At 43.2% G+C, this 27,487-nt stretch overlaps 1 protein-coding gene across 11 annotated transcripts in view; it reads left to right on the top strand.

Moving 5' to 3' along the window:
* LOC119972287 (focal adhesion kinase 1) overlaps nucleotides 1-27,487 on the top strand; it is a 585,346-nt gene that overhangs the window by 278,620 nt on the left and 279,239 nt on the right. For all 11 annotated transcript variants that reach the window (XM_038808747.1, XM_038808746.1, XM_038808744.1 and 8 more), the window contains 4 exons: nucleotides 3,807-3,914; nucleotides 8,398-8,515; nucleotides 15,060-15,090; nucleotides 20,121-20,173. In XM_038808747.1, coding sequence (XP_038664675.1) covers nucleotides 3,807-3,914; nucleotides 8,398-8,515; nucleotides 15,060-15,090; nucleotides 20,121-20,173 — 310 coding nt within the window. The remainder of the gene's footprint in view (nucleotides 1-3,806; nucleotides 3,915-8,397; nucleotides 8,516-15,059; nucleotides 15,091-20,120; nucleotides 20,174-27,487) is intronic.

Below are 27,487 nucleotides of genomic sequence, written 5' to 3'. Positions count from 1 at the left end.
GAGGCATTGCATTGTTAGTTAAGGAATCAGTTACTGTAGCAAGGTGAGATAATATATTGAAGGGGACATCAAATGAATGGGTGGAGCTTAGGAATAAAAAGGGACAGCCACATTGCTCGGTATTTATTATAGACTCCCCAGATAGTCAGCGGGAAATTGAAGAGCAAATATGTGTGCAATCCATGGAGGTGGGTAAAAATTATAACAATAAGGTCTAATATTTGGAATCTTCCCAACATAATAGCGATTGTCATAGTGTTAAGTGCTTAGATGAAATGGAGTAATTAAAATACACACAGGAGAACCTTTTAGGTCAATATGTAGAGGGTCTAACAAGGGACGGTGCAGTGCTGGACCAAATTCTGAGGAATGAAGCCAGGCAGGTTGTTGAGGTGTTGGTGTTGATGTTAGTCATAACAACCACAAGATAGAATTTAAGCTAGTTATGGAGAAAAAATTGACAAGTTGCAAAAAACGGTTTTGGGGTGAGTGGAGACCAAGGTAATCTGGGAAGAGTTGCTGTGGGGAAATCTACAGAAGAGCAGTGGGGGGTGTTCAAAGAGGAAATGGGGAGGATGCAGGCCCATGTTCTCTCTAGGATGATAGGAAGGAATAATAAGCCCAGAGATATTCAGGATAAGATGACAAGGAAAAGAGAGACTTTTAGTAAGTACAAGAGGAGCAAATCATTTCAAATTAGTGGAGTACAGAAAGAGCAGGATAGAGTTTAAGAAAGCAATTAGGAGAGCAAAGAGGGGATGTGAGAATGCTTTGGCTGGTAAAAAAAAAGGGAAAATCCATGGATATTCTATAAGTATGTCAATGGCAAAGTATATCGCGGACATCCTTAACCTGTCCTACTCCGCTTCGAGGACCACACCTGCTTCAAGAAGACCAACATCATACCGGCCAAAGAAAAACCAGGCAACGTGCCTCAATGTCTACCGTCCGGTGGCCCTGACTTCAGTCATAATGAAGTGATTTGAGAGGTTGGTCATGAAGCGCATCACCTCCATACTCCGAGAACACCTTGATCCACTGCAATTTGCATACCTTCGCAACCGGTCCACAGCAGACGCCATCTCCCTGGCCCTACACTCACCCTAGAGCATCTCAACAACAAGGACTCCTACATCAGACTCCTATTTATTGACTACAGCTCCGCCTTCAACACCATAATCCCAGCCAAGCTCATATCAAAGCTCCAAGACTTAGGGCTTTGCTCCTCACTCTGCGACTGCATCCTCAACTTTTTTTTTATAAATTTAGATTACCCAATTATTTTTTCCAATTAAGGGGCAATTTAGTGTGGCCAATCCACCTACTCTGCACATTTTTGGGTTGTGGGGGCGAAACCCACGCAGACACGGGGAGAATGTGCAAACTCCACACGGACAGTGACCCAGAGCCGGGATCGAACCTGGGACCTCAGCGCCATGAGGCGGTTGTGCTAACCACTAGGCCACCGTGCTGCCCCTCAACTTTCTAACCCACAGACCACAATCAGTAAGAATAAACAACAGCACCTCCTCAACAATAGTGCTCACTACAGGGCCCTGCAAGTGTGCGTACGTAGCCCCCTACTATACTCCCTGTACACACGACTGCATGGCAAAATTTGGTTCCAACTCCATTTACAAGTTTGCTGACGATACAACCATAGTGGGCCGGATCTCGAATAACGACGAGTCAGAATACAGGAGGGAGATTGAGAGCTTAGTGGAGTGGTGCAGCGACAACAATCTATCCCTCAATGCCAACAAAACTAAAGAGCTGGTCATTGACATCAGAAAGCAAAGTACTGTACACACTCCTGTCAGCATCAATGGGGCCAAGGTGGAATGGTTAGCAGTTTCAAATTCCTAGGGGTACACATCTCCAAAAATCTGTCCTGATCCACCCACGTCAACGCTACCACCAAGAAAGCACAACAGCGCCTATACTTCCTCAGGAAACTAAGGAACTTTTACAGGTGCACCATCGAAAGCATCCTATCTGGCTGCATCACAGCCTGGTATGGCAACTGCTCAGCCCAAGACCGCAAGAAACTTCAGAAAGTCGTGAACACAGCCCAGTCCATCATAGGAACCTGCCTCCCATCCATTGACTCCATCTACATCTTCCGCTGCCTGGGGAAAGCGGGCAGCATAATCAAAGACCTCCTCCCACCCGGCTTACTCACTCTTCCAACTTCTTCCATCGGCCAGGAGATACATAAGTCTGAGAATACGCACGAACAGACTCAAAACCAGCTTTTTTTCCACTGTTACCAGACTCCTAAACGACCCTCTTATGGACTGACCTCATTAACACTACACCCCTGTATGCTTCACCCGATATCGGTGTTGTTCTAGTTACATTGTGCACCTTGTGTATTTTGTATTTTCTTTTATTTCCTTTTCTTTTCATGTACTTAATGATCTGTTGAGCTGCTCACAGAAAAATACTTTTCACTGTACCTTGGTACACATGACAATAAACAAACCCTATCCAAAGAGGATAGCCAGTGAAAGAGGCTCTATGGATGGAGTCAGAGGACCTTGGCCCCGTTGATGCTGACAGGTGTGTGTACAATACTTTGCTTTCTGATGTCAAATACTTCATATCTGTCTTCATCCAAGAAAATTAGGATGTAGGTATGCAACTCAAGGAGAGAGACTGTGAGGTTCTTGAACAAATTGACATAGGGAATGACAAGGTATTGGAGGTGTTGGCAGGCTTAAAAGTAGACAAATCTCCAGGTCTGGATAAATTGGACGGGATTCTCTGTTTGCTGACACAATTGGGTGGAGAATAGCTTCCGACGCCGAAATCGGGGGTAGGCGCCAGTTTCACACCAAATTGGGATGCTCCGGCACCCCGACAATGGCGTAGATGCATTGTTCGCCGCGCGTGGTAAAAGTACAGTAGGCCTATCATTAGCAGACCTGACACACATTGCTCCAGGAAGGGGAGGGGGAATAAGGGGGAGGGCATCACGGATGGGAACCGCCCGCAGTCTTGCTGAACACCCACTGACCACCCATCCCGGCCCCTAGTTCTACACAGTGACACTGGCCGTATGGGTACCCCCCCCCCAAACCGGCAGCCACCCACCGGGGCACCGCCCAGGGCCACACCCAAGGCAGCCCCGAGTGAGGACAGTGCCAGCCATCGGTGCCTCTGGCAGCAGGACGAGCATCGGGGCTGGATAAAGATGGGGCAGGAGTATGGTGGTGAGGAGAAACTTGCATGGGCGGGGCCTGCAGTGCCAACCGGGGCCACTGTGTAGTCCATGGAATCTGAATGTCACAGGAGTGGTGAAAATGGCACATCAGACACTTGGCTTTATAAATCGAGGAATAGATTATAAAAGCAGTGAGGTCATCTTGAAGTTGTATAGAACTTTGGTAAGGTCACAGTTGGAGTACTGTGTGCAATTCTGGTCACCACATTATAGGAAGGGTGTGATAGCACTGGAGTGGGTGCAGAGAAGTGTCAAAAGATTGCCTGGGATGGAATATTAAAGTTATGAAAAGAGGTCGGATAGGCTTGGTTGTTTTTGCTGGAGCAGACAAGACTGAGAGGCGACTTGATCGAGGTGTACAAGATTATGAGGGGCAATGATAAGGTGGGTATACCACATTAACATGTATAATCTTCAGTTACACCGGCCGCATGGGTGCAGCTTTCTGGTTGATGAAAAATTTTATTGCAAACATAACATGTAAAACTTTGACATATTTTGGTTGCGTGAAAGACCACGTTATGGTTTAGCCTTTTACTATTGTCAGTATTCACTAAAGAACATGTTTCTTGTTTTACAGCCAACTCACCTGGCTAATTTTAACCAAGTACAGACCATTCAGTATTCAAACAGTGATGATAAAGACAGAAAAGGAACTTTGCAGTTAAAAATAGCTGGAGCAGCAGAGGTAAGGTCCTATATGTCAGCTGTCCTGAACTTGTTTTTATTTTTGTTTTCTGTTCCCAAAAATGCTTTCATTGGAGTATAGTTGCAGGACAGTAAATTAAACCATATACAATAGATGTCACCAAGCATTATATTGTTGTTGAATCCTTCTATGTATAAAACTGGATCAAATCATGATGCAGCAGTGGGATTTGACAGAGTGGATGTGGAAGGGATGTTTCATCTTGTTGGAAAACACTTTCATTTATGACAGATGAGGAAAAATAATATCGGAATGTTAGACTTTGAAATTCTCTTCCTCAAAAGGTGGTTGAGGCAGGGTGTTTGAAAATATCTTGAAGGCAGAGGTATATAGATTATTGATAAGCAAGGGGGTGAAAGGTTATAAGATTATATCAGATCAGTCTTGAGCTCATTGAATAGCAGAGCAGTCCCGAGGGGCCAAGTGGTCTACTCCACCTAATTTGTATGTTCCGATGTAACACAAAAGTAGTCTTGAACAAGTTTAACGCAAACTAAATAAAGAGTTCAACACTCAGCTTGATGGGGCTTGTTTAGCTCAGTGGGCTAGACAGCTGGTTTGTGATGCAGAACAAGGCAAGCAGCGTGGGTTCAATTCCCATGCCAGCTGAGAATTCTGAATTCTCCCTCTGTACCTGAACAGGCGCCGGAATGTGGCGACTAGGGCCTTTTCACAATAACTTCATTGCAGTGTTAGTGTAAGTATATTTGTGACAATAAAGATTATTTACATTTACAGTGTGGATTTCATTTGTGTGTAGTTTCAAATCAGTTCTGGATAGAAAATCCATGAAGTACAAAATATTACAATGTGATCGTCAAAGATCTCACCAACACTGCACTTGAATAAACTGTGATGTGGAGATGCCCATTCGGGTGGGCACAGAATTAAGTCTTACAACAAGTTAAAGTCCAACAGGTTTATTTGGAATCACTAGCTTTTGGAGTGTAGCTCCTTCATCAGGGTGAGTGGTTACGCTCCGAAAGCTAGTGATTTGAAATAAACCTGTTGGACTTTAACCTGGTGTTGTAAGACTTCTTATTTTACAAACTGGCAAAGAGAGACAACAACAAAATTGGAAATTATATAGGGCCGTTAACAAAATGAAGTTAATTAATTATATAATAACCTACAAATGGAGCTATCACTAAATTGTGTCTGTATCAAAGACATTTTGTTGTCTTGTGAAGCTTTGAAACTCATGTTAATGACTGAGACTTCTAAAATTATTTCATGGAATGTGGGTTTTGTTGGCATAGCCAGCATTTGTTGTCCATCCTTATTTGCCCTCAAGAAGGAGCTGCTGAGCCAACTTCTTGAACTGACAAACTGAGTGGCTTACTGACCAGTTTAGAGGGCAGTAAGAGAGTCAACTATGTTGGGTCTGGAGTTACATGTAGGCCAAACCAGGTAAGGTCAGCAGATTTCCTTTCCTAAAAGATATTCGTGAACCAGATGGGGTTTTATGGCAATTCAATTCAAATGGTTTCAATTTCCCCCAGAACTTTAAATGAAAATATGATTGGGATCTCAAAGTAGCAATAAATACCTTGAAATCTAATTAAATTTTTTTAAATTGCTATGAAGCAACGGTTGTGTTCCCAGACCTTTATTCAGAGCTGTTTTCTGTTATACTGGGTGGAATGTTCCATTGTCTGGTTGAGCTTACAAGCTGCACAACCATTTTTCTCACTAAAAAATCCAGCACTCTGTCCAGAAAAAATCTGCAGGGTCACGCTGTCAGGGCCGGAAAAAAACAGGAATCCCAAGATCAAGGGTGCTCCGATAGAAAGACAGGAATCCCCTGCCAACCCCCCCTCCCCCCTCGCACACACACACATACACGAACATGGGTAACTCCCCCACAAACATACATGGAAAAACCACACCCACACATGGACTTGGAAAACCCTCACCCACAAAAAAGGGAAGTCTTGCTCCCCAAAATAGAGCTCACAAAGGGTTGCCCCTTGTCATTGCCCTCTGGGTGCCAAGGGGACCAGTGCCAGGGTTCTGCACAGCCATGTTGCCCCCATGGGCTACACTTACTTTTACATCCCCGGTGAGTTCCGCCCACCTGGTTCCCATTGTTAAAACCTTGTTGGAAACCTGGCATCAGCAAAGGGTGGGATCGCCATGTGTGGGGAACATACGGTGTGGAAGCCCTCGATCTTTCTCATTGGGAATCACAGGTTGGTGGGGGGTGGGGAAGAATCGGAAAACGAGATCTCGGCGTGATTCTCGTTTTCCAACTGTCACGATATTTTGCATCATCGTCGCCATTTGCGAACGCCGGCGCAAAATCGGGGCAACTGCTTTATTTGTGTTGTCAGCATTTTGGAGGCTGCGTCAACATTCTGGAAGTTATCCATCAGCTTTTCTAAGTTAGCATGTTTGGTGCTGGGTTATAGAATTCCAAATTATTTTATAAAATACATGGGGCTGGATTCTCCGCCCCGCTGCACCACATTTCTGTTTCATCCCGCCGATGGGATGCTCTGTTAAGCTGACTGGTCAATGGGGTTTCCCATTGTGGGGTGCCCCGCCGTTGGGAAACCCGCGAGCTGCCGAAAAATAGAGCATCCCGCCGGCGGAGAATCCAGCCCATGTTATTTTAGTGAATGGGAAGAAATGGAAATTTTCTTCAATTCTTATTTTCATTGATGAGCGTTATTTTAAATCACTGAAATATGTACACATTTAAGGGATGAAATTTCTTACAGTCTGTTTCCAGTCTAAAACTGGTGATTTACTTCTAACACAAATCCGGACCGTGAGCCCGGAAGCTTGTCTCATGTGGCTTGACCCAATTTGTCTCACCAGCACTGATCCTAGGTATGTTCTGATAGCAGGTGTAGGTGTGTCAACAGTGCAGTGGAGCTGATTCTTCGAGCTCCACAGGACATTAAATAAAAAGTAATTACTTTTAGTTGGCAACAGCTTGTTAGGCTGCAGCAGTCCGGTTGATGCTCTATTGGATCAGTCATAGTGCCTGCTTTTGAACTCTTGTGTCGATGACATTTGCTGAGGGATACGTAAACAGATGTTAAGCTCCTCATTAACACACTATGTTGTACTGTTTCAGCTGGTCATCAATTGTCTTGAAGCAAATACAGTTTTGGTTGGATTTTGGGTATCCTTGGGGGCATGGACTGTGACATTGGTAATTCCTTGAACCCCTGTTTTCCACAAGAAAACACATCAAACTGTTATGGGCAAGGGTTTAGAAAACTCCAAAATATATTATGGAGCTCACCTGACCTACAATGTTTTGTTTAATTTGGCTAGGATAAGCAGAAGATCCTGCCTCTCAAGTGTTATTCAATAGACTTTTTTGGCGCTTTTAATCAAAAAAAACAAGCTTTATTCTAAGAATTTAGTGAACATTTATATAAACACACACAGCAATAATTTTTATCAATTACGAACATAAAACCCCACACAGCTAGAGTAATTTATGTATGACCCGTAATGAATTCCCCCTTAACTGTTCCAATTCAATAACAAAATCCAAGTGAAACCAGAAACCCCTTTTCAAAGGTGTGGTCCAGCACACAGCATTCTCACTGGTATAAGCCTGTTGTTATTGATACTCTGGTTCCCCTTTTCTAACAGAATATTTTAATTCCTTCCAGCAAGCAATTATCTCTTTTAAGTTACCAAGTAGTCTGGAACAGCTTTTAAAATGAAGATAGAGAAAAACACTTCTTTCAACTTGTGCACTTCAAACCAGTGCAAACTCAAAGCAAAAGTAAAAACTCACAGTGCCACAGCCCAGCTCCACCCACACAATGGCATTACTGAAGCCATGTGATAAGACAAAAACATCTCTTAAAGGGACACTCCCATGACACAACAAGGACTGGATTTCTACCTCTGATGTCTCAATACCACTGTATTGTGAACCCATACTATACTCATTCACAATGGCGTGTTCAGAATTTTAATTGTGTTCTTTCAAATATCCCACACTTTCTTATGTGCATACGTGTGTGCAACTTATTAGTGTTTGAGGGCTGGTTGACTCAGTAATCTGTGGGACAGTTTATTGAGGAAGACCAAATTGATTTTATTCTTAGATCCGATTTGTTGATTTTGTATTGCATATTTTGTGTTGTTTCACTGCAGGTAACTATATTTTTGGGTTAACAAAAGTGGTGTTTGATCTTCAAAATTACCCTTTTCACCTAAATTTCTTCCTCTAACACTTTGTCTTATTCAAATAAACTTGTAATTTGTTTCCCATGTTATATCTGTTTCCTATTTGTCAAACCATTGAGCTTGAGTTGTCAATGACTTGTACACAAGAAGCAGAAACTGCATTTGGCCGTCTCATTCCCCATTGAGTGTTCATGCTGATGTGTTGACCCCTGGCATCTTGTTTCGAATGGGATAGAGTGTCCTGATGGGAAACTTGCAGCTAGTACAAGTTATTGCAATAATGTTATAATCTTATTTTCAGCCTTTGACAATAACAACTCCATCACTGAACATCGCAGAGAACATGGCAGACTTGGTAGATGGTTATTGTCGCCTTGTGAATGGAATCATGCAGTCATTCATTATTAGGTCACAGAAAGGTATGTTTTGGTTTCCTACAAAGTTCTTGTTTTTTTAACCAAGGTTTATGATGTCTCGCTGCTGCATTTCAGACTTTAATGAGTAGCTCTGATGTTCAGCAACGTTTCTCAGGAAAATCAGAAATTGAGGTGTTGAAGACTTTTGCCGAAACATGCATCTAGATCAGGGGTGGGCAAACTACGGCCCGCGGGCCGCATGCGGCCCGCCAAAGGTATTTCTGCGGCCCACCAAGTCATTATAAAAAAAAAAAAAAAATGTTTTTTTAAATTTTTTTTTTTTTTAAGGTTAATGGGGGGGGGGCTGTTGGGTTACTTACTGGTATAGGGTGGATACGTTGACTTGAGTAGGGTGATCATTGCTCGGCACAACGTCGAGGGCCGAAGGGCCTGTTCTGTGCTGTACTGTTCTATGTTCTATATGAGGCGCCCAGAATCATAACCGGGTGAAGTAATTATTTTACTTAATATACTATGCGGCCCTTTGTGAATTGTGAATTTCTGAATGTGGCCCTTGCACGGAAAAGTTTGCCCACCCCTGATCTAGATGGAAATATATTTTAGAAAACTTAATGACATGTATCTCTGATTCAAAAGATACATTCTAAGTTATCTGTTTTTACTATTCGTATTGAACTCTAGAAAAACAAATGATTGTCATATTTCAGCAGAACATTGAAAGACATAGTTGCTGACACCGTCTCCCTCTGCATTTTGCAGCTGCCAATTTGTTGTTCAACAGTCAGAGTATCTACTCAGTATTGGGGACAAAAAGAGAACATGCATTCATATTGTTCATTATCTATCTCCAGGCTCTCCCCACAAGCTTCACATGTAATGAATTACCTTTAGTTGATTGTCATTCCTGCTGTTATACGAGCGAATGTTAAAACTAAGTTGCTTACACGATACACATTAACTGTAATGTGATCAATTAATCTATTTCGGTGTCATTGATGATAAGTGAAACAGCAGAAATATCCTCTCCACATCCACTCTATCCAGGCCTTGCAGTATCTTGTAAGTTTCAATAAGATACCCCCCTCATCCTTCGAAACCCCTAACAAATACAGACCCTCAACCGTTCCTCATACGACAACCTTCATTCCAGGGATCATTCTCGTGAACCTCCTCTGGACCTTTTCCAAGGCCAGAACATCCTTCCTTAGGTACAGGACCCAAAACTACTCACAATACTCCAAATGGGGTCTGACCAGAGTCTTATACAGCCCCAGAAGTACATCCCTGGTCTTGTATTATAGCCCTCTAGACATGAATGCTAACATTGAATTTGCCTTCCTGACTGCCAACTGAACCTGCACGATAATCTTAACAGAATCTTGAACAAGGATGCCCAAGTCCCTTTGTGCTTCTGATTTCCAATGCACTTCCCCAATTAGAAAATAGTCTTTGCTTCCATTCCTCCTTCCAAAGTACATAACCTCACACTTTTCCACATTGTATTCCATCTGCCACTTCATTGCCCACTCTCCTAACCTGTCCAAGTCCTTTTGCAGCCCCCATGCTTCGTCAATACTACCTGTCCCTCCACATATCTTTGTATCATCTGCAAACCTGGCACCATATGCCTTCAGTTCCTTCTTCCAGATCATTAATATATATTGTGAAACGTTGTGATCCCAGCACCGACCCCTGAGGCGCACCACTAGTCACGGGCTGCCATCCTGAAAAAGACCCCTTTATCCCCACTCTCTGCCTTCTGCCAGTCACCTAATCCTCTATCCATGCCAGGATCTTACCCTGAACACCGTGGGTTCTTAACTTGCTGGGCGGCACTTTGTCAAAGACCTTCTGGGAATCTAAATAAATTATGTCCACTGGTTCTCCTTTGCCTAACTTCCTTGTTACCTCCTCAAAGAACTTTAACAGATTTGTCAGACATGTGCTCTCCTTGACGAAGCCGTGATGTCTCAGTCCTATTTTATCATGTACTTTTAATTACTCTGCGATCTCATCTTTAATAATGGACTTTAAAATCTGACCAATGATCGAAGTCAGGCTAACTGGCCTATAATTTCCTGTCTAATGCCTCCCTCCCTACTTAAACAGCAGAGTTACATTAGCCACTTTCCAGCCCTTTGGTACCCTTCATGCCTCCAGTGATTCCTGAAAGATCGCCACCAATGCTTACACAATCTCCTCAGCTATCTCTTTTAGAACCCTGGGGTGTAGTCCATCCGGTCCAGGTGGTTTATTCACTTTCAGACCTTTCAATTTTACCAAAACCTTCTCCTTAGCGATGGCCACTAAACTCGAAGTACACTACATTACAAAGTAATTATTCAGTTTTTCTGCCATTTCTTTGTTTCCTATTATTACTTCTCCAGCCTAATTTTCCAGTGGTCCAATGTTTATTTTTGCCTTTCTCTTACTCTTTATATATTGAAAAAACTTTTCCTATCTTCTTTTATATTATTAATTAGCTTACACTTATATTTCATCTTTTCCCCCCTTATTGCTTTTTTAGTTGTCCTCTGCTCGTTTAAAGACTTCTGAAACCTCTGGCTTCCCACTAATCCTTGCCACTTTGTATGCTTTTTCTTTTGCCTTCATGCTTTCCTTGACTTCCCTCGTCAGCCATGGATGCTTCGTCCTCCCCTTAGCATGTTTCCTCCTCCTTGGGTTGAATTTCTGTGGTGACTCCCGAATAACCCCCAAAAACTCCTGCCATTGCTGTTCCACTGTCTACCCTGCCAGGCTCCCTTTCCATTCAATTCTGGCCAGCTCCTTCCTCATATCTTTGTAGTTATCCTTATTTAATTGTAATACCGTTACATCTGACTCCAGCTCCTCCCTCTCAAACTGCATGGTAAATTCTATCATATTGTAGTTACTGCTCCCTAAGGGTTCCTTCACCGTGAGCTCCATAATCACGTCTGCCTCATTATACATCACCGAATCCAGAATTGCCGGTTCCGTAGTAAGCTCTATCACAAGCTACTCCAAAAAAACCATCTCTTAAACATTCCACAAATTTATTTTCTTGGGATCCACTACCAACCTGATTTTTGCAGCCCATCTGCATATTGAACTCCCCCCGTGATTATTTTAATGTTGCCTTTTTTATATGCCTATTGTATCTCCTGATTTATTTTCTGCCCCACATCCTGACTGCTACTAGAGGCATGACTGCCTTTATTAGCCGAGGCATGGAGTTTAAGAGCAGGGAGGTTATACTGAAACTGTATAAAACGTTGGTTAGGCCACAGCTGGATTATTGTGTGCAGTTCTGAAATCCACATTGTAGGAGGGCTTTAAGATCAGTGAAAAGGGTGCAGAGGAGATTTTCCAGGATGTCGCCTGGGTTGGAGAGTTTTAGCTCTGAAGAGAGGTTGGGGAGACCGGAGTTTTTCTTGGAGCAGAGGAAACTGAGGGAGGACATGATTGTGATGTATAAAATGATGGGCTGCATGGATAGAGTAGACAGGAGGAAACGTTTCTCCTTGGAGGGAGCAATGACTAGGGCGTATAGGTTTATGTTAAATGGCAGCAGGTTTAGAGGGGTTGTGAGGAAAAATGTTTTCACCCAGAGGGTGTTGGGAGTCCAGAACTCACTGCCTGAAAGGGTGGTGGAGGCAGAGACCCTCATAACATTTAAGTATTTAGATGTGCATTTGTAATGCCAAGGCATACAAGACTATGTACCAAGTGCTGGAAAATGGGATTAGAATATGTAGGTGGTTGTTTTTGACGATGCAGACGGGATGCGCCTAAGGGCCTTTTTTGTGTTGTGTATCTATGATATGGGTGGGTAATTCGGGATGGGTTATGGAGTTGGATGGCAGAGCAGGTTCAAAGGGCCAAATAGCCGACTCCATCTCCTATTTTCTATGTTTCTAGGAAAGGAGATCCAGGTTTTTTGACCCAATGCTAACAAAGGAACAGTAAAAACTTTCATGTTGGGATGGTTTATGACTTGGAGGGGACTCTGACAGCGGTGTTCCCATATACTTACTGCCCTTGTGCTTCTAGATGGTGGAGATCATGGGTTTGGAAGGTGTTGTGGAAGCCGTGCCAAGTTGCTTGTGTACATCCTGTGGAAAGTTCAGACTATAGTCACTGTGTGCTGGTGGTGGATGGGTTGCCCATCAAATAGGCTCCATTATTGTGGATGGTGTTGAATTTCTAAAATTCTTTTATCGGGTATAAGCTTTGCTGGCTCGGCCAACATTTGTTACCCATCCCTAACTGCCATGGAGAAATGGTGGTGAACTGCCATCTTGAACAGCTGCTGTCCATGTGGTGTGGGTACACTCACACCCCTGTTAAGAAGCGGATTGCCCCCATTCCCCATTGACTTCAGTCTTTTACTGGACTTTCTTGGTATTTACCTCAACCAAATGTTGCCTTGTAGTAACCTTACTTTTGGAATTCAGCGCTTTTTTGTTCTGTTTGGGCCAAGGCTATAGTGAGGTCGAAGCTGAGTGGTCCTCGATTCCTTGAATGTTAGGATGTTCATATAGCCTCATCCTCCTCCTCTTATTTATCCATTGCTATTGTCTGAAATTGAAGCTTATTCACCTGCTACAGAAGAAATTCCTTAGATTGCACCATCTTCAACACAGACCTTCATAGACTTACTGAAGATTTCTTTTTTTAAAAATTTAGATTACCCAATTATTTTTTTTCCAAGTAAGGGGCAATTTAGCGTGGCCAATCCACCTAACCAGCACATCTTTGGGTTGTGGGGGTGAAACCCATGGAGACACAGGGATAATGTGCAAACTCTACACGGGCAATGACCCGGGGCCAGGATTCGAACCCGGGTCCTCAACGCCGTAGGCAGCAGTGCTAACCACTCTGTCACCATGCCGTCCCAACTTACTGAATATTTCTAATGGGTCGTTTCATTCTCAGCACAGTTTTAAATATTGGTGCCAAACAGTCTGAAAGATAATTGATAGAACAGCGAGAACGGTTTACTGATGTGAATAGTTTCTTTAGATACGCTTTGATATTTTTGGACCTCAAATTCACTCTCCTGGTACTAATTGGGGAATGAGTAACAAAGGGTGGGCAATAGCCAGCCTTGGGAAGAGGATAGGAAAGGAAGTTAGAACAGAATTAAGGAGAATAAAAATCATAAGACTGGAAGAAAAGCCTGATGTGACAACTGGTGCAATGTAAATACATTGCATTTATACAGTATTATAAGTTTGAACAGCACCTCACCCACCACTGCAGACATTTACACCCTCTACGAGCAATACACGGTGGCAGCAGTGTGTGCCATCTCCAATGCACTGCAGCAACTCGCCCAGACTTGTTCTACTTCACTTTTCATATCCACAATGCACCACCCAATCCAAGTTTGTTTCCAAGTTTAACATAATTCAGACTTAGAAATATATCACTGAAATATATTTTACTGCATCAGAATTATTGAACATCCTTCATAAAAGCATGATGGGTATACCTACATCACACTATAACTGTCTCAGCGGTTCAAGAAGGCAGCTCACCACCACCTTCTCCAAGGCAATTAGGAATAGTCAATAAATGTTGGCCTTTCCAGAAATGCCACATTCCATGGATAAATAAACAGATATGTATATATTCTTTATGCTTATCAGTCAGTCAGCACCAAATTGGGAAAACAGGACAAAGCAAATATCTCAAGCCAAGCATCTTATTTTAATGGGGCCCCTTCATTTGCTCTTTGTAGTTGTGATGACCCTGCTCACAACTATGATTCCTTTTTCAGGCCGGCACGGTGGCGCAGTAGTTAGCACTGCTGCCTCATGGCGCCGAGGACCCAGGTTCAATCCCGGCCCCGGGTCACTGTCCGTGTGGAGTTTGCACATTCTCCCCGTGTTTGCGTGGATCTCACCCCCACAACCCAAAGATATGCAGGGTAGGTGGATTGGCCACACTAAATTGCCCCTTAACTGGAAAAAAAAACTATTTGAAAGAAAAAGATTCCTTTTAATTCTCTGCATGAAAAGAGTGAAAGAATGAATACCAGCTTCGCTGACATCCTAGAGTCAGGCAGACTGCGCATTTTAAGACTGAAATGCATAATAGAACAGCATATCTGCCTATAACTGTCAAAGCGCCACGGGTGCATATGGCATTCAGGCATAATTAGAAGAGCCAGCAATATTTGCAAGCTAATAACCTATTCTGTTCCTCTGTTGTTGTGAAGTGATACCTTCAACCTTCTGTCATAAGTTACGGAATTGAAAATTGTTTGATGAAAATTGTTCAATTATAACTGGTTATCTTTATGGATCTAGAAATTAATTAACATTATGGAATGAATTTAATAATAAACCAAATTCAAGCTTCGGAAGTTTGGATTAACTCAAGTTGCGTTACATCTTATTGATGGGTTCATCTGGGAGTGGTGCATTTATTGTTTCGTTTGGAGATCCTGGTGATTTCAGATTTTTTTTGGATAGATGTAAATCATTTACACATGATTCATGGAGTTTAAAACAATGCACACTAATTTAGTAAAAGCACTAGTAGGAAAGAAGCTGTTGATTATTTGCGTAAATTTGTTGTTTGTTTCTTGTTCCCACAGAAGGAGAGCGAGCCTTGCCTTCCTTACCCAAGTAAGTAAGAGTTCCAAGTAATTAGCAGTGGATTAATTAAGTGAAATTATGTTTTAAGAATAACTGTAGTTTTGTTCACTTTCACTGAAAGAACCAAATATTTTTCTGAACAATGGAGCATAATGTGGAATCATAGAATTGTTATACCACAGGAGGAAACAGTTTTGCTCTTTGTATCGCTGCTGGTTCTCTGCAATAGCAACTCTGCCATTTTCCTGTAATCTTGCAAATTTTGCTCTATTTGCATAATTATTCAATTTGGTTTATAAGGCCACACATTCGGTCAAAGCTTTCAAGATGATTGTAATTCAAACTTTTTTTTCCGGGACCCACTTTTGCCAAACAGCTGACATTCACGACCCACGCCGGCCGCCCTTCATGACACACACGATGTGCACTTACCATTAATGCGAAAGGGGAACCTGCTTGGTCCTCACAATCTCACTCCAATCAGGTTCAGAAGAGCAGTCTGCAATGCGCATATCAGGTGCAGTCTTCTGCCAGTTCCTTTGTGCCGTTTTCATCTTTGTGAGAACGGAAAATCCAACCTCTCATATGTAGGTCAATGTGAAGGATAATAGCAACAAAATGCTTGTTTTAACCAGCACTGGATGCTCCTAGATGCTGACAGCCTCATGATCTTATGGCATGTTTTCAATGTACTGTCACAGGTCAGGTAAAACAGCATAGTCTTTTAATTTGAAGTCAACTGGCTTTGGAGTCTCAACCTCAAAAGGAATTTTTTACCCATGACTTCTCTTTCAAACTCTGAAACTTCGCTGATTTGCCAGTACTTCCTTGCATTTAACACACATGGGCTTTGCATCCTTATTTGCATCTTTATACTGCTTGGTTCCCGAGTTAAGTTTCTTCTTCGTATGCTATTAACCTGGAGCTCTGTACACAGCTAACACTAGCACTGCTGTGTCCTGCCCTGGACTCTCCTGTGCAACACTCTCCAGCAGATTCAGATGTGAGATCCTGGCTAGTAGGTACTCTCAGAAAATTTTCTTTCCACCTTCTCTTTCAGGAGAACAGCCCACATCTATCCAAATAATTGAAGTTCCTCTTTCTGCACCCTCTCTATAATGTCTTCACATCCTTCCTAAAGTGTGATAACCTAAAACTGGGCACAATACCCCACTTGAGGCCAAAGCAATATTTTATACTTCCTTGCATTTGTACTCTATGCCTTTATTTATAAAACTCAGCATCCGAGCATACCATATTAATCACTCTGTCGACCTGCTTTGCCACCTTCAATTATTTGTGCAAGTTATACTTGTAGGTCCCACTGCACCTTCACCCTTTTGGAATTGTCAATTGCCACTTGTCATTCTTCACTTGACACCTCTGTTAATAAATTCCAGCTGCCCCTTGTTCACCCATTCCAGCACCTTCTCTATGCCAATTTGAAATCACTCTCCTTCTCACAGTTCACAATGCTTCCAAGTTTTGTGTCACCTGCAAATTTTGAAATTGCAGCACTGCACACTCAAATCTAGGTAATAAGTATTGATTCAAAAAAGCAGTGGTCCTGGGAGTGACCAGTGGGGAAGTTGCACAAAGGTGCAGCTAGAGATTGAGTGCAATGAGACCAAGTGTTTAAATATGGAAATTAGTGAGGGAGTTTATTCGGTGCATGAGAGCTGTATATCCAAAGACCCTGAGTACAGTGCGCCGATCCCTTGGGCATTCATTCCTCCACTATAAGGACACCCACAAATGCGATATGAAAATGGCTGCTATCGACATCTGGAAGTCAGTCACTGATGGCTGTGACCTCTGGAGGCTGACTGGAAGAGCATTGGAAAAGGAGAACAGAAACAAAAAGCCCGCTGCCTGAGAATAGGGCCCAGAGAAAACAGAGGCAATTGTATTAATCTGCAGCAAATCTGCAGTCTGTTTGCCAGCGTGGGCTCCTGAGCTACAACATAGGAAAGTTTGAATTAGGAACATAAGTAGGCAATTCAGCTCTTTTCCATGGTTGATCATTTCCTGGTCTCAAATCTATCTCCCTATCTGTTCCCCATATCCAATTAACCCCTTTATTTTATCAGAAATATATATATTTATCTCCTTGAAACCATTTAATGAATGATTGATTGATAATGATTCTGATTCCACCACACTATGGGGCAGCGAGTTCCACCCTCTGCGAGAAGTAGTTCCTCTTCATCTCAGTTCTAAATCTACCGCCTCTCAACCTATAACTGTGACCTCTTGTTCCAGATTTGGTCTACATTTTTAGTATTTTATATACCTCGATCAGATCCCCTCCCATCCTTCTAAAGTCCAATGACTACAAGCCCAAACTGTTTAATCGCTCCTCAAATTCCATCCCCAGAATCAATCTGTTAAACCTCCTCCGAACTGCCTCCAATGCCACCACATCCTCCCTCAAATAAGGAGACCAAAACTGAACACAAAACTTTAGATGTGGTCTCACACCCTGTACAATTGCAACAACACTTCTCTGCTTTTATACTACAGTCCTTTTGCAATATTCCATTTGCCTCTTTAATTACATGCTGTACCTGCACACCAACTTTCTGCAATTCATGAACAAAGACTCCCAGATCTCTCTGCCCAGAAGCATTTTGAATCTGTTTTCCATTTAGATAATAATTTGCCTTTCTAATTTTTCCAGCCAAAATGGATAATCTCATACTTATCTACATTAAACTTTTCTGCCAAATTTGGGCCCAACCTCCCAGCCGATTGATATCAGTCTGTTGAATCTTTATCTCCTCTTCACTGCCTGCTTTCCCACCTATTTTAGTATCATCCACAAATTTTGCTATGTTACACTCTGTCCCTGCTTGCAGATTATTTATATGAATTGTAAACAGTTGAGGTCCAAGGACTGACCCTGCAGCACCCCGCGTGTTACAGTTCAGCAGCCAGAGAAGGACCCATTCATCCCGGCCCTCTGCTTTCTGTCAGTCAGCCAATTCTCAATCCAATCTAGTATTTCTACTCCCAATGCCTTGCTATCTCACCTTCAGGATCAGTCTTTTATGCGGCACCTTGTCAAACGTCTTCTGGAAGTCTAGATATACTACATCCATGGGTTCCCCATTATCCACCTTGCTGGTTACGTTCTAAAAGAACTCAAGAAAGTTTGTCAAGTATGACGTACCCTTCATAAAACCATGCTGACAATGATGGATTGAACTTTGTCTTTCCAATGTTCAGTTATCTCCTCCTCAATGACTGAGTTCAGCAACTTCCCCACCACAGAGGTCAAGCTGACCGGTCTTTAGTTTCCTATAGCTTTAACACAGAGCAAACCATTGTATTATGAGATCGAGGTTGCCAGTTAACTCTCTGAAAATTCACTTACACTTGTTCTGGCCTGTTTACAAGGTAAGTACTTCAACTTCACACCCGTCCACTTGTTTAAATGCTAAATGTCTCAGCAAGATACAGTTGGAGCAAAACTTGTGGTGCAGTAGGGCCACATGGACAACACTTTTCTCTTTGCAGTGCGCATGTGAAGACCCTGGAAGTTTCTGTCTCATTTCGTCCATTATGATTATGAGCACTGATTGCCTCACTGGTTTTTCTTCCCTAAAATCATGGTCATTGTTTTTTCTGCTCTTATTGTAAATGTCCCAAGGATAGAAACTGTATTTGCATTTCTGTAGCATATTGTCAGGTGAAAAAGTGGCAATGTGCTTAACACAACAATTATCTTTTGTAAAATCTAAAATGCTGTTGACCTGTTTCTGGCCGTATCTGCTTAAACGCGCAGAAAAATGTGAACTTGAGGTCTGTCTGTTTATCTTTGTTTTCATCATCCTTTAATTAATGGGGTGGAATTCTCCGACCCCCCGCCGGGTCGGAGAATCGCTCGGGACCGGCATCAATCCCGAGCCCGCTGTGTCCCGAATTCTCCGCCCCCCCCTAGATTCGGCGGGGGCGTGAATCGCGCCGCGCCTGTCGGCGGGCCCCCCACGGCGATTCTCCGGCCCGCAATGGGCCGGAGTCCCACCGCTGACAGGCCTCTCCCGCCGGCGTGGATTAGACCACCTACCTGACCGGCGGGATTAGCGGCGCAGGCGGGCTCCGGGGTCCTGGGGGGGGGGGGGGGGGGAAGGCGCGGGGCGATCTGATCCCGGGGGTGCCCCCACGGTGGCCTGGCCCGCGATCGGGGCCCACCGATTGGCGGGTGGGCCTGTGCCGTGGGGGCACTCTTTTTCTTCCACCTTTGCCATGGTCTGACGCTCCGGCACATGCGCAGACTTACGCTGGCCAGCTAAGTCCTTTTGGCCCCGGCTGGCGTGGCGCCAAAAGCCGTTCACGCCAGCCAGCGGAGTGGGAACCACTCTGGCGTGCGTCTAGCCCCTCAATGTGAGCGCTTGGCCCCTAAAGGTGCGGAGAGTTCCGCACCTTTGGGGCGGCCCAACGCCAGAGTGGTTCACGCCACTCTGACACGCCGGGACCCCCCGCCCCGCCGGGTAGAGGAGAATCCCGGCCATGGTCATTATGGTGATTACTTGTCACTATTTTTCTCTACTATCAATGCATGAGCACCAACCGGTTACTTTTTATGCAACACGAGAAATGTTGGAGACTGGATTAGGCTTTCTATTTGGCTCTTTATATTGCAGGGTCAAATTCTTGCCTGTTCACAGTGCAAACTAATGATCCTCAGTCTGCAATTTTCTGTAGGTTTCCCCCTTGCATTTCGAAGATATATGTTGGAGTCGCAGTTTTGTGTGAAGTTGTAATGCTTGCCTGCAGACCAGAAAGTCAGTTTGCAACATACCTGACACAGATGTGTTGAGCATCAGCCTAATTCTGTTGAATTTTTGAGTTTGCTGTGATACACATGATACATTCTCTTCATTCACTCTAAAGCTTTCATATATAGTAGCTCCTATTCATAGCAATCTCCCTGTGTCAGAAAAGGAATGGTACATTCCGCTCATTATTGTAGGCAGCCATTGGGTGGAAGGAATGAATTCATAGTAGACATTTCAGAAAATGTATAACGTTCAGCATCTCACCCATTCATTTTTCAGATTATCAAACAGTGAGAAACAGGGATTGAGGACTCGGACCGTCTCAGTCTCAGGTAGGACTTTCTGGGATTCGGAAAATGTTTTTACTTTTTTAAAACCTTCAAATTTAATGGAAGATAGTGACTTATGCATAGGGAACAATTGTAGAGTTTTAGGTATTTGGCAGTTGCTCAAGGATGATGCTCTGCATCTTTGTACTTAAGAATTTTTAGAATTTCAAAATTTCAGTTCCAGGTCATAATTGTTAGTGTTATTTTAACAAAATTGGTTCTTTATTCTGCTTTTAAAACCCACACTTAAGCAATTCAGTATTTTATGCATTTACAAATTCTCAACTTAAATGATCAGACACTGATTATTAATTACAATTTACCAGTTTTAATTGACAATCCAGTGATGACAGTATTATTATGTGAACACTTTCACTCATTGAATATACAGTAAGTCTTGCAAATGAGTAAAGGAATTCTCAGTGCATCACTAATAGTAAATTGTGCTCATTTTAAATACATCCTTGAAGACTTTGTGTGAAATTAGCTGCCAACTGTTAATCAGTTGCAATTATCTTATTTTCCTTGAAATCATCACATTTATCAAATGTGGAATATGGAGTAATAATTTTCAAAATCATTTAAAATATGTTCGGCAATGAGGAAATCAAGATTTCTGGCCTGACGTGCGTATAAGTTATATATTAGGAGGCTTTCATTGTATAATGTTACACTTCATGAACATTAACAAGTGGATATTTTTAAGTTTGTCATCATGTTTGTATTAATTTTATCAGCTGTTTAACTTAATTTACTGTTGTGAAATTGTTGCAGCATTTAATTCTGTTTCATTGATTTTGGTCTTGTTAGAATGGCTGAATGAATACCCATGTAATAATGATGTGGAAAATTGTATTGATCATAATTGAACTACTTGCTGCTATACAATGACTAAGTTCTCACAAAGACTGGAGTCAATTAGCCATAGGCTATATTAGCTCTGTCGAATAGCAATCAACATAAAAAGTATTCTTTTGAATGTCGCAGGGCTCAATCCTACGTTCAGGCCGATCACAGATGAATGCTAAATGTCAGGCTACTGAGGACAAATAGAAGTTTATTGGAATTTCAGTCAAAGCACAGAGTGAGCTGTGTGTTGTGACCTCAGTGTTAAGATGATGATGAGGCCTAGTATCGGATGTGAAAGAACTTCTTGTATAGGAATTGCTTTCAGATTTCTGCCATAGGAGTTCCACAGGAGTAGCTACCAAATCTCAACTCTTTTAGCCCACTTCATCTGATCCCTTACCAAGCTACGGCAAAATATAATTTACAAATCATAACCGCATTGATCAGTTTATCAATGATTTCTTATCAATGATTTCACAAATAACTGCTGCATTCTCGGTGAATTTCCCACACTAAAAAAGCATCTTAAACCCTATTGAATTATGTTTAGCAAAATTTTACTTGGACCACTCTGGAAGGCTTTTGCTTTTACAGAAGCTCTTGCAAATTTGACCATCTGATGAGCGAGGTACTGTTAAGAACCCGGCTGATGTTAAATGCAAGAGTATCCTAAAACCCAGAAGGGTAACTTGGAACACCATTTCTTAGTGCTTTATATTTTCAATTTGATATACTGTGAGTAAAATATGTGAACCAGGGAGGAATAGTTGTGTGAACAATTAATAAAGAATATTTAGTAGCTTAGAAAAATACACATTACAAGAAGGAATATAATACACTACACCATATAAGTCCACTGATAGCTATACACACAGTATTTCAGGAAATTACCACATTGTTCCAATGACCTATGTTCCCTGAACTCTGAGATGCTTCTTTGTTCCCAAACAACATCCAATATTATATAACTCTGCAAGCTACATTCAGCAAATAATTACCTTGCACCGGTTATGTGACCATGTTTGGGGAAAACCATCTTCAATTTCAGCAAAGAAAAAATCCACTCGGCTCGAATTTTGATCTTAACTGGCGGCTTGTTCAGCAATAACTTGTTTTTGGGAGACTGTTTTTGCAGCTGGGTGTGGCTGATAGTAGCTGTGTCTGTGTTTGTCTCTGTTTCCCTTTTTCTCCAGACATTGTGCTATGGATGTACCATTTTTCCCTTTGTTATTATCCACCCTGTGAAGTCAGCTTTTTGCATATACGTATCAATTTTCTTATCTCTCGGACAGCAGGGTGGCGCCGTGGTTAGAACTGCTGCCTCACGGCGCCAGGGACCTGGGTTCAATCCCAGCCCTGTCCGTGTGGAGTTTGCTCATTCTTCCCGTGCCTGCGTGGGTCTCGCCCCCACAACCCAAAAAGATGTGCAGGGTAGGTGGATTGGCAATGCTAAATTGCCCCTTATTTGGGAAAAAAAGACTCGGATACTCTAAATAAAAAAATTAAAAATATACCCCTATTGCTTTCCTCTAGTCACCTATAAAAACACAGTAGGGTCACTGTGCAGATTCTACACGTTCTCCCCGTGTCTGTGTGGGTTTCCTCTAGGTGCTCCGGTTTCCTCCCAGTCCAAAGATGTGCAGGTTAGGTGGATTGGCCATACTAAATTGCCCTTCGTGTCCAAAAAAAGGTTAGGTGGGGTTACTGGGTTACAGGAATAGGGTGGAGGCATGGGCTTAAGCAGAGTGCTCTTTCCAAGGACCAGTGCAGACTCGGTGAGCCAAATGGCCTCCTTCTGCATTTAATGATTCTATGAAAAACACTTGCTTTTTTCACTGACATGCAACTTCACATCTCAACATCTCTTCAGAAAAATAAAGAACAATACAGGAACAGGCCCTTCAGCCCTCCAAGCCTGCGCCGACCATGCTGCCCATCTAAACTAAAATCTTCTACGCTTCTGGAGTCCGTATCCCTCTATTCCCATCCTATTCATGTATTTGTCAAGATGCCCCTGAAACGTCACTATCGTCCCTGCTTCCACCACTTCCTCCGGCAGCGAGTTCCAGGCACCCAGTACCCTCTGTGTAAAAAAAACTTGCCTCGTACATCTCCTCTAAACCTTGCCCCTCGCACCTTAAACTTTTGCCCCCTAGTAATTGACCCCTCTACCCTGGGAAAAAGTCTCATCTCCTTGTTTTATTTCCTTTGATCCCAATTCCATTTTAAAATCTTAATTTCCCCAATTCTTACCAGGTACAAGCTGTCAATGGTTGGAGCATTGATTTGACCAACTGAATCGAGAGCAGATGTGATTACTACCAGGAAATGAGCATTTTCCGATGGGTTGAAATATTTTGTTCAAAATAGCTCAACAGATACTGACTCTTTGATCCATTTAGAAGTTCATCAGTTCATAAGATATAGGAGCAGAATTGGGCATTTCGACCCATCAAGTCTGCTCCACCATTCCATCATGGGTGATATGTTTCTCATCTATTGCCGACAGTGCTACAGACCAAGAGCTGGATTGCAAAATCAGCCAGAGTATCTCCCAATCCAACAATAATTCAAGTCATAGAATCCCGACAGTGCAGAAGGAGGCCATTTGGCCCACCGAGTCTGCACCCACCCTCTGAATGAGCACTCTACCCAAGCCCACTTCCTGCCCCTATCTCAATAACTCCTTAACCTAACCGGCACATCTTTGTGACCCTTCGGGGCAATTTAGCATAGCCAATCCACCTGCACATCTTTGGACTGTGGGAGGAAACCAGAACACCCGGAGGAAACCCACGCAGATGCTGGGAGAAAGTGCATACTCTACGCAGTCACCCAAGATGGGATTGGATCTGGATCCCTGGTGCTGTGAGGCAGCAGTGTTAGCTACTGTGCCACCATGCCAGTGCCACCCTGTTGGGCAGTCTTTAGCAGCTTTAACAGTTCTGTGGTATTATGAGCACCTAGCCACCACAAAACGAAAGTGTTGTTGTATGTCATTGAATCATGCAGAACAGAAGGAGGCTGTGCGGCCTAGTGTGACTATGCCAGCACTTTGTGAAAATCATCCAATTTGTCTGACTGCCCTTTCTGCATTACTGCTATTTTTTCCCCTTTGTCCAATTCTCTTTTGAAAGTCATCTTTGAATCTGCTATCACCATCATTTCAGGCAATGCAGTCTAGATTATAACTCGTGTATAAAAATAAATTCTCACTCCTGGCTTTTTTGCCACTTACCTTAATTCTGTGATGTTTAGTAACTTTCCTTCCTGCCAGTTTCTTTCTATTTACTCCAAGTCTCATAATGTGAAACAGCTCTATTAAATCTTCCCTTTTCTAAAAATAACCCCAGCTTCTTTGTTCTCTACGTAACTGCAATCCCACATCCCTGGTAGCATTCAAGTAAATCCCATATGCATTTTGTCAAAGGCTTTGACATCATTCTTAAAGTGTTGTGCCCAGAATTAGATGCAATATTCAACCTGAGGGTTAACCAGTGTTTTATAAAAGTTCAGCATGGCTTATTTGCTTTTGTCCTCAATGCCTTGATTTATGACGCTAAGGATCCAATATGGAGCTTCAGCCTTATCCAATTGTTCTGTCAGTTTGTCTGTTGTATAAAATGTTAACATTCTGATCGGAATTAATTTAGTGAGTTTTTAAGCATAATGCTCTACATAACTGTCCATCACATAAATTCTAATGAAATTATTTAACATTCACCAAAGGATGGCGCTCCAGTAGCACATTTCCTGGTGGAAAAGTGACATCGTCCACAAAGTAAAGGCAAGTCTGTATTGACCATAGGGCCCCATTGTTAGCCATATTTTGGTGTTCCCTCTGCCCCCGTTTGTGCCGGGTAGCATGAGTTTAGCTTCTGCAGTTTATGTTTTGCCATCTCCTCCTTTTCAATAGCAGCATTGCCGCTGTTATGCCTGTTTGTTAAAGCCCTCCCACAGCTGCTGGGATATTCTGCCCGCCACTGCTTGGTTCACCTCACTGAATCATCCGCCTACTTTGCTGTTCTTGCAGTAATGCTGCCTTGCCACTCGTCTAACTGGCTGTTTTACAACCCAATGGCTTGTTAACACATCCCAATCAGATTTGTAATGACCAGCGAGAGTTCATTAATACATGGCCCGCTACTCACCAAGTGACCTCTGGATGACTGTTTAGTTAATGAATTTTCCCCAGCAAAAACCTGATTAATTTTCCTTGCAGAAGCATAATCTTGAATTACTTTCCTTTGAAGCTTAGGCATATATTTCAGTAACATTGCTGATGTTTAAAGATCATTTCAGATTATTAACCCTATTTTATGAGCTTTCTCCAAATTTATTTTGTTCATCAATCTGCACCAGTACCAACCTTTATTTGGTGCTGCATCTCCTCACACAGATCAATCAGAATAAAAATGTGATTATTGATCTGTACCCTTGGTCTGTGTGGCAGGACGGGTGCTACAATTAACCTCAATACTTCTCGGTTAAGAAGGGAAAATAATGGACTTCCAGTGGCAGCGACGTGCTGAGCAGTCGTACAAAAGCTGACTCTCCCTTGGGAAATTAAATTTAAGCCCTTTTTAACTCGTAAATCGGATACCAAAGTACCGAAAAAAAACATCCTCACCCCAAACTAACAACATCCAAGGAAATGTCTTCAAACCAATCACGGAACCGGAAAAATCATAGCAATAGTAAAAGTCGGGATCCAGACCTCAGAGCAAGGAGACGCACTGACTGAAGAGGAGCAGAGTGTGGCGGACCGGACAGGGATTGCCAATGCAAAGGCCGATCCACCCACTGACAATAGAGCTTCTTTCAATAGGGCTCAAAAAAACAGGGACTCGATACAGGAGTATCGCATGTTGGCCATGAGGTCAATCATAGAAACCGCTCTGGCTCCCATCATAGAGGCGTTGGAAAGAATGGAGCAGAGACTGGAGAACCAGGTAGCAACGGTGCGTGACCTGGAGAAAGCAGCCACCGACCTAACCGATCGGATCATCTCACTAGAGACCTAGGTGACATGATTGGTAACAACACAGAGCGCTCAAAGGGAAGGTGGAAGATCAGAAAAACGGTCCCGCCGCCAGACCTAAGGAGCTAACTGAGGGCACAGAGGACAGAAACCCAACAGAGTATGTCGCGAGGATGCTCGGAATACCATCGAAGGGGAAGGCTTTGCCAAACTCCCAGAGGTATACCGGGCCCACAGTTCCTTCCGTCAAAGGCCCAAATTAGGAAACTACCGCAGGCGAGCATAGTGAAACTCCGCATTTCAGGATTAAGAGAAGGTGCTCAACTGGGAGAGGAGCACACAGTCATGTAGATGGGAGGGAAATGAAATCTCCATCCACCAGGATATTGGAGCCGACCTGGCCAAGTGCTGGGCAGAGCTTAATGGGGCCAAAGCGGCTTTATTTAAAAACAAGTTGCGGTTTGGCACGCTGTACCCAGCGAGACTTTGGGTAACCTACGGCAACAAAGAGCACTGTTTTAACATGCCGGAGGACGCGAATGAGTTCATCCAAAAAACTGGCTGGAATGTCAGAGACTTCACGGCCCGGTGAAAGGTTCCAGAGTCTTCACCTATCTAAAAAGCCTGAAGGCCGACATAGTCTTCTTCCAAACAATGCACCTGAGGGAGAAGGACTGACTGGGGGTGAACAAGAGCTGGTCACGACAGACGTAACACGCGTGCTTCGGTACGAAGCGGGTGGCCATGCTGTTTAGTAAAATGACGAACCTTCCAGCGACAAATACGGAAACGGACCTGGGGGAGATGGTATGAAATGTTTAACGGTACCCTGGAAGGGGCACCGGTGATGCTTGCTAATATATGCCCCTAACTGGGACGACTCGGACTTCATTTTTAAAACATCCATGGAGGAGATCCCGGACCTAGACTCTTACTGACTCATGAGGAGTCTGACTCATACAACTGCATACAGGACCCAGTGACGGACAAATCCAACCCCAAATTAGGGAAACAGTCAGCAATGGCTAAGGAACCGACTGAACATCTTTTTGGAGCAGATGAGGGGGGTGGGGGGAGGGGAATAGACCATTGGAGGTTCAACCATCTGAGATAGGAGTTCTTCTCCCAAGTCCACAAAGTATATACCCCGATCAATGTCTTTGTAGTTGATAAATCTGTGCTTCCAGGAGTAGTCGGAACAGAATATTCCACAATAGTAATCGCAAATGGCGCCAGGGTTCACCTCATGTGTGAACTACTGTACAGCGCTCCCATGGCAAGCGTACGGGCAAACGCCGCCAGCTCTGAGTACTTCCAGCTGCGCAAGTGGCAGGGGAGTCCCTTTTCCCCGCTGCTATTTGCCCTGGCTATCAAGCCACTGGCTATCACCCTTACAGCAGCAAAGGGCTGGAGAGGCATCCATAGAGGAGATAGAGTCTCCTCTATGTCTCAGGCCACACCTCCCCCAGCCATCATGGGAGGAAGAA

The sequence above is a fragment of the Scyliorhinus canicula genome, chromosome 10 (assembly GCF_902713615.1).
Source record: "Scyliorhinus canicula chromosome 10, sScyCan1.1, whole genome shotgun sequence".
In the NCBI taxonomy this organism is placed as follows: Eukaryota; Metazoa; Chordata; class Chondrichthyes; order Carcharhiniformes; family Scyliorhinidae; genus Scyliorhinus; species Scyliorhinus canicula.
This window is presented reverse-complemented; position numbering and strand designations above follow the sequence as displayed.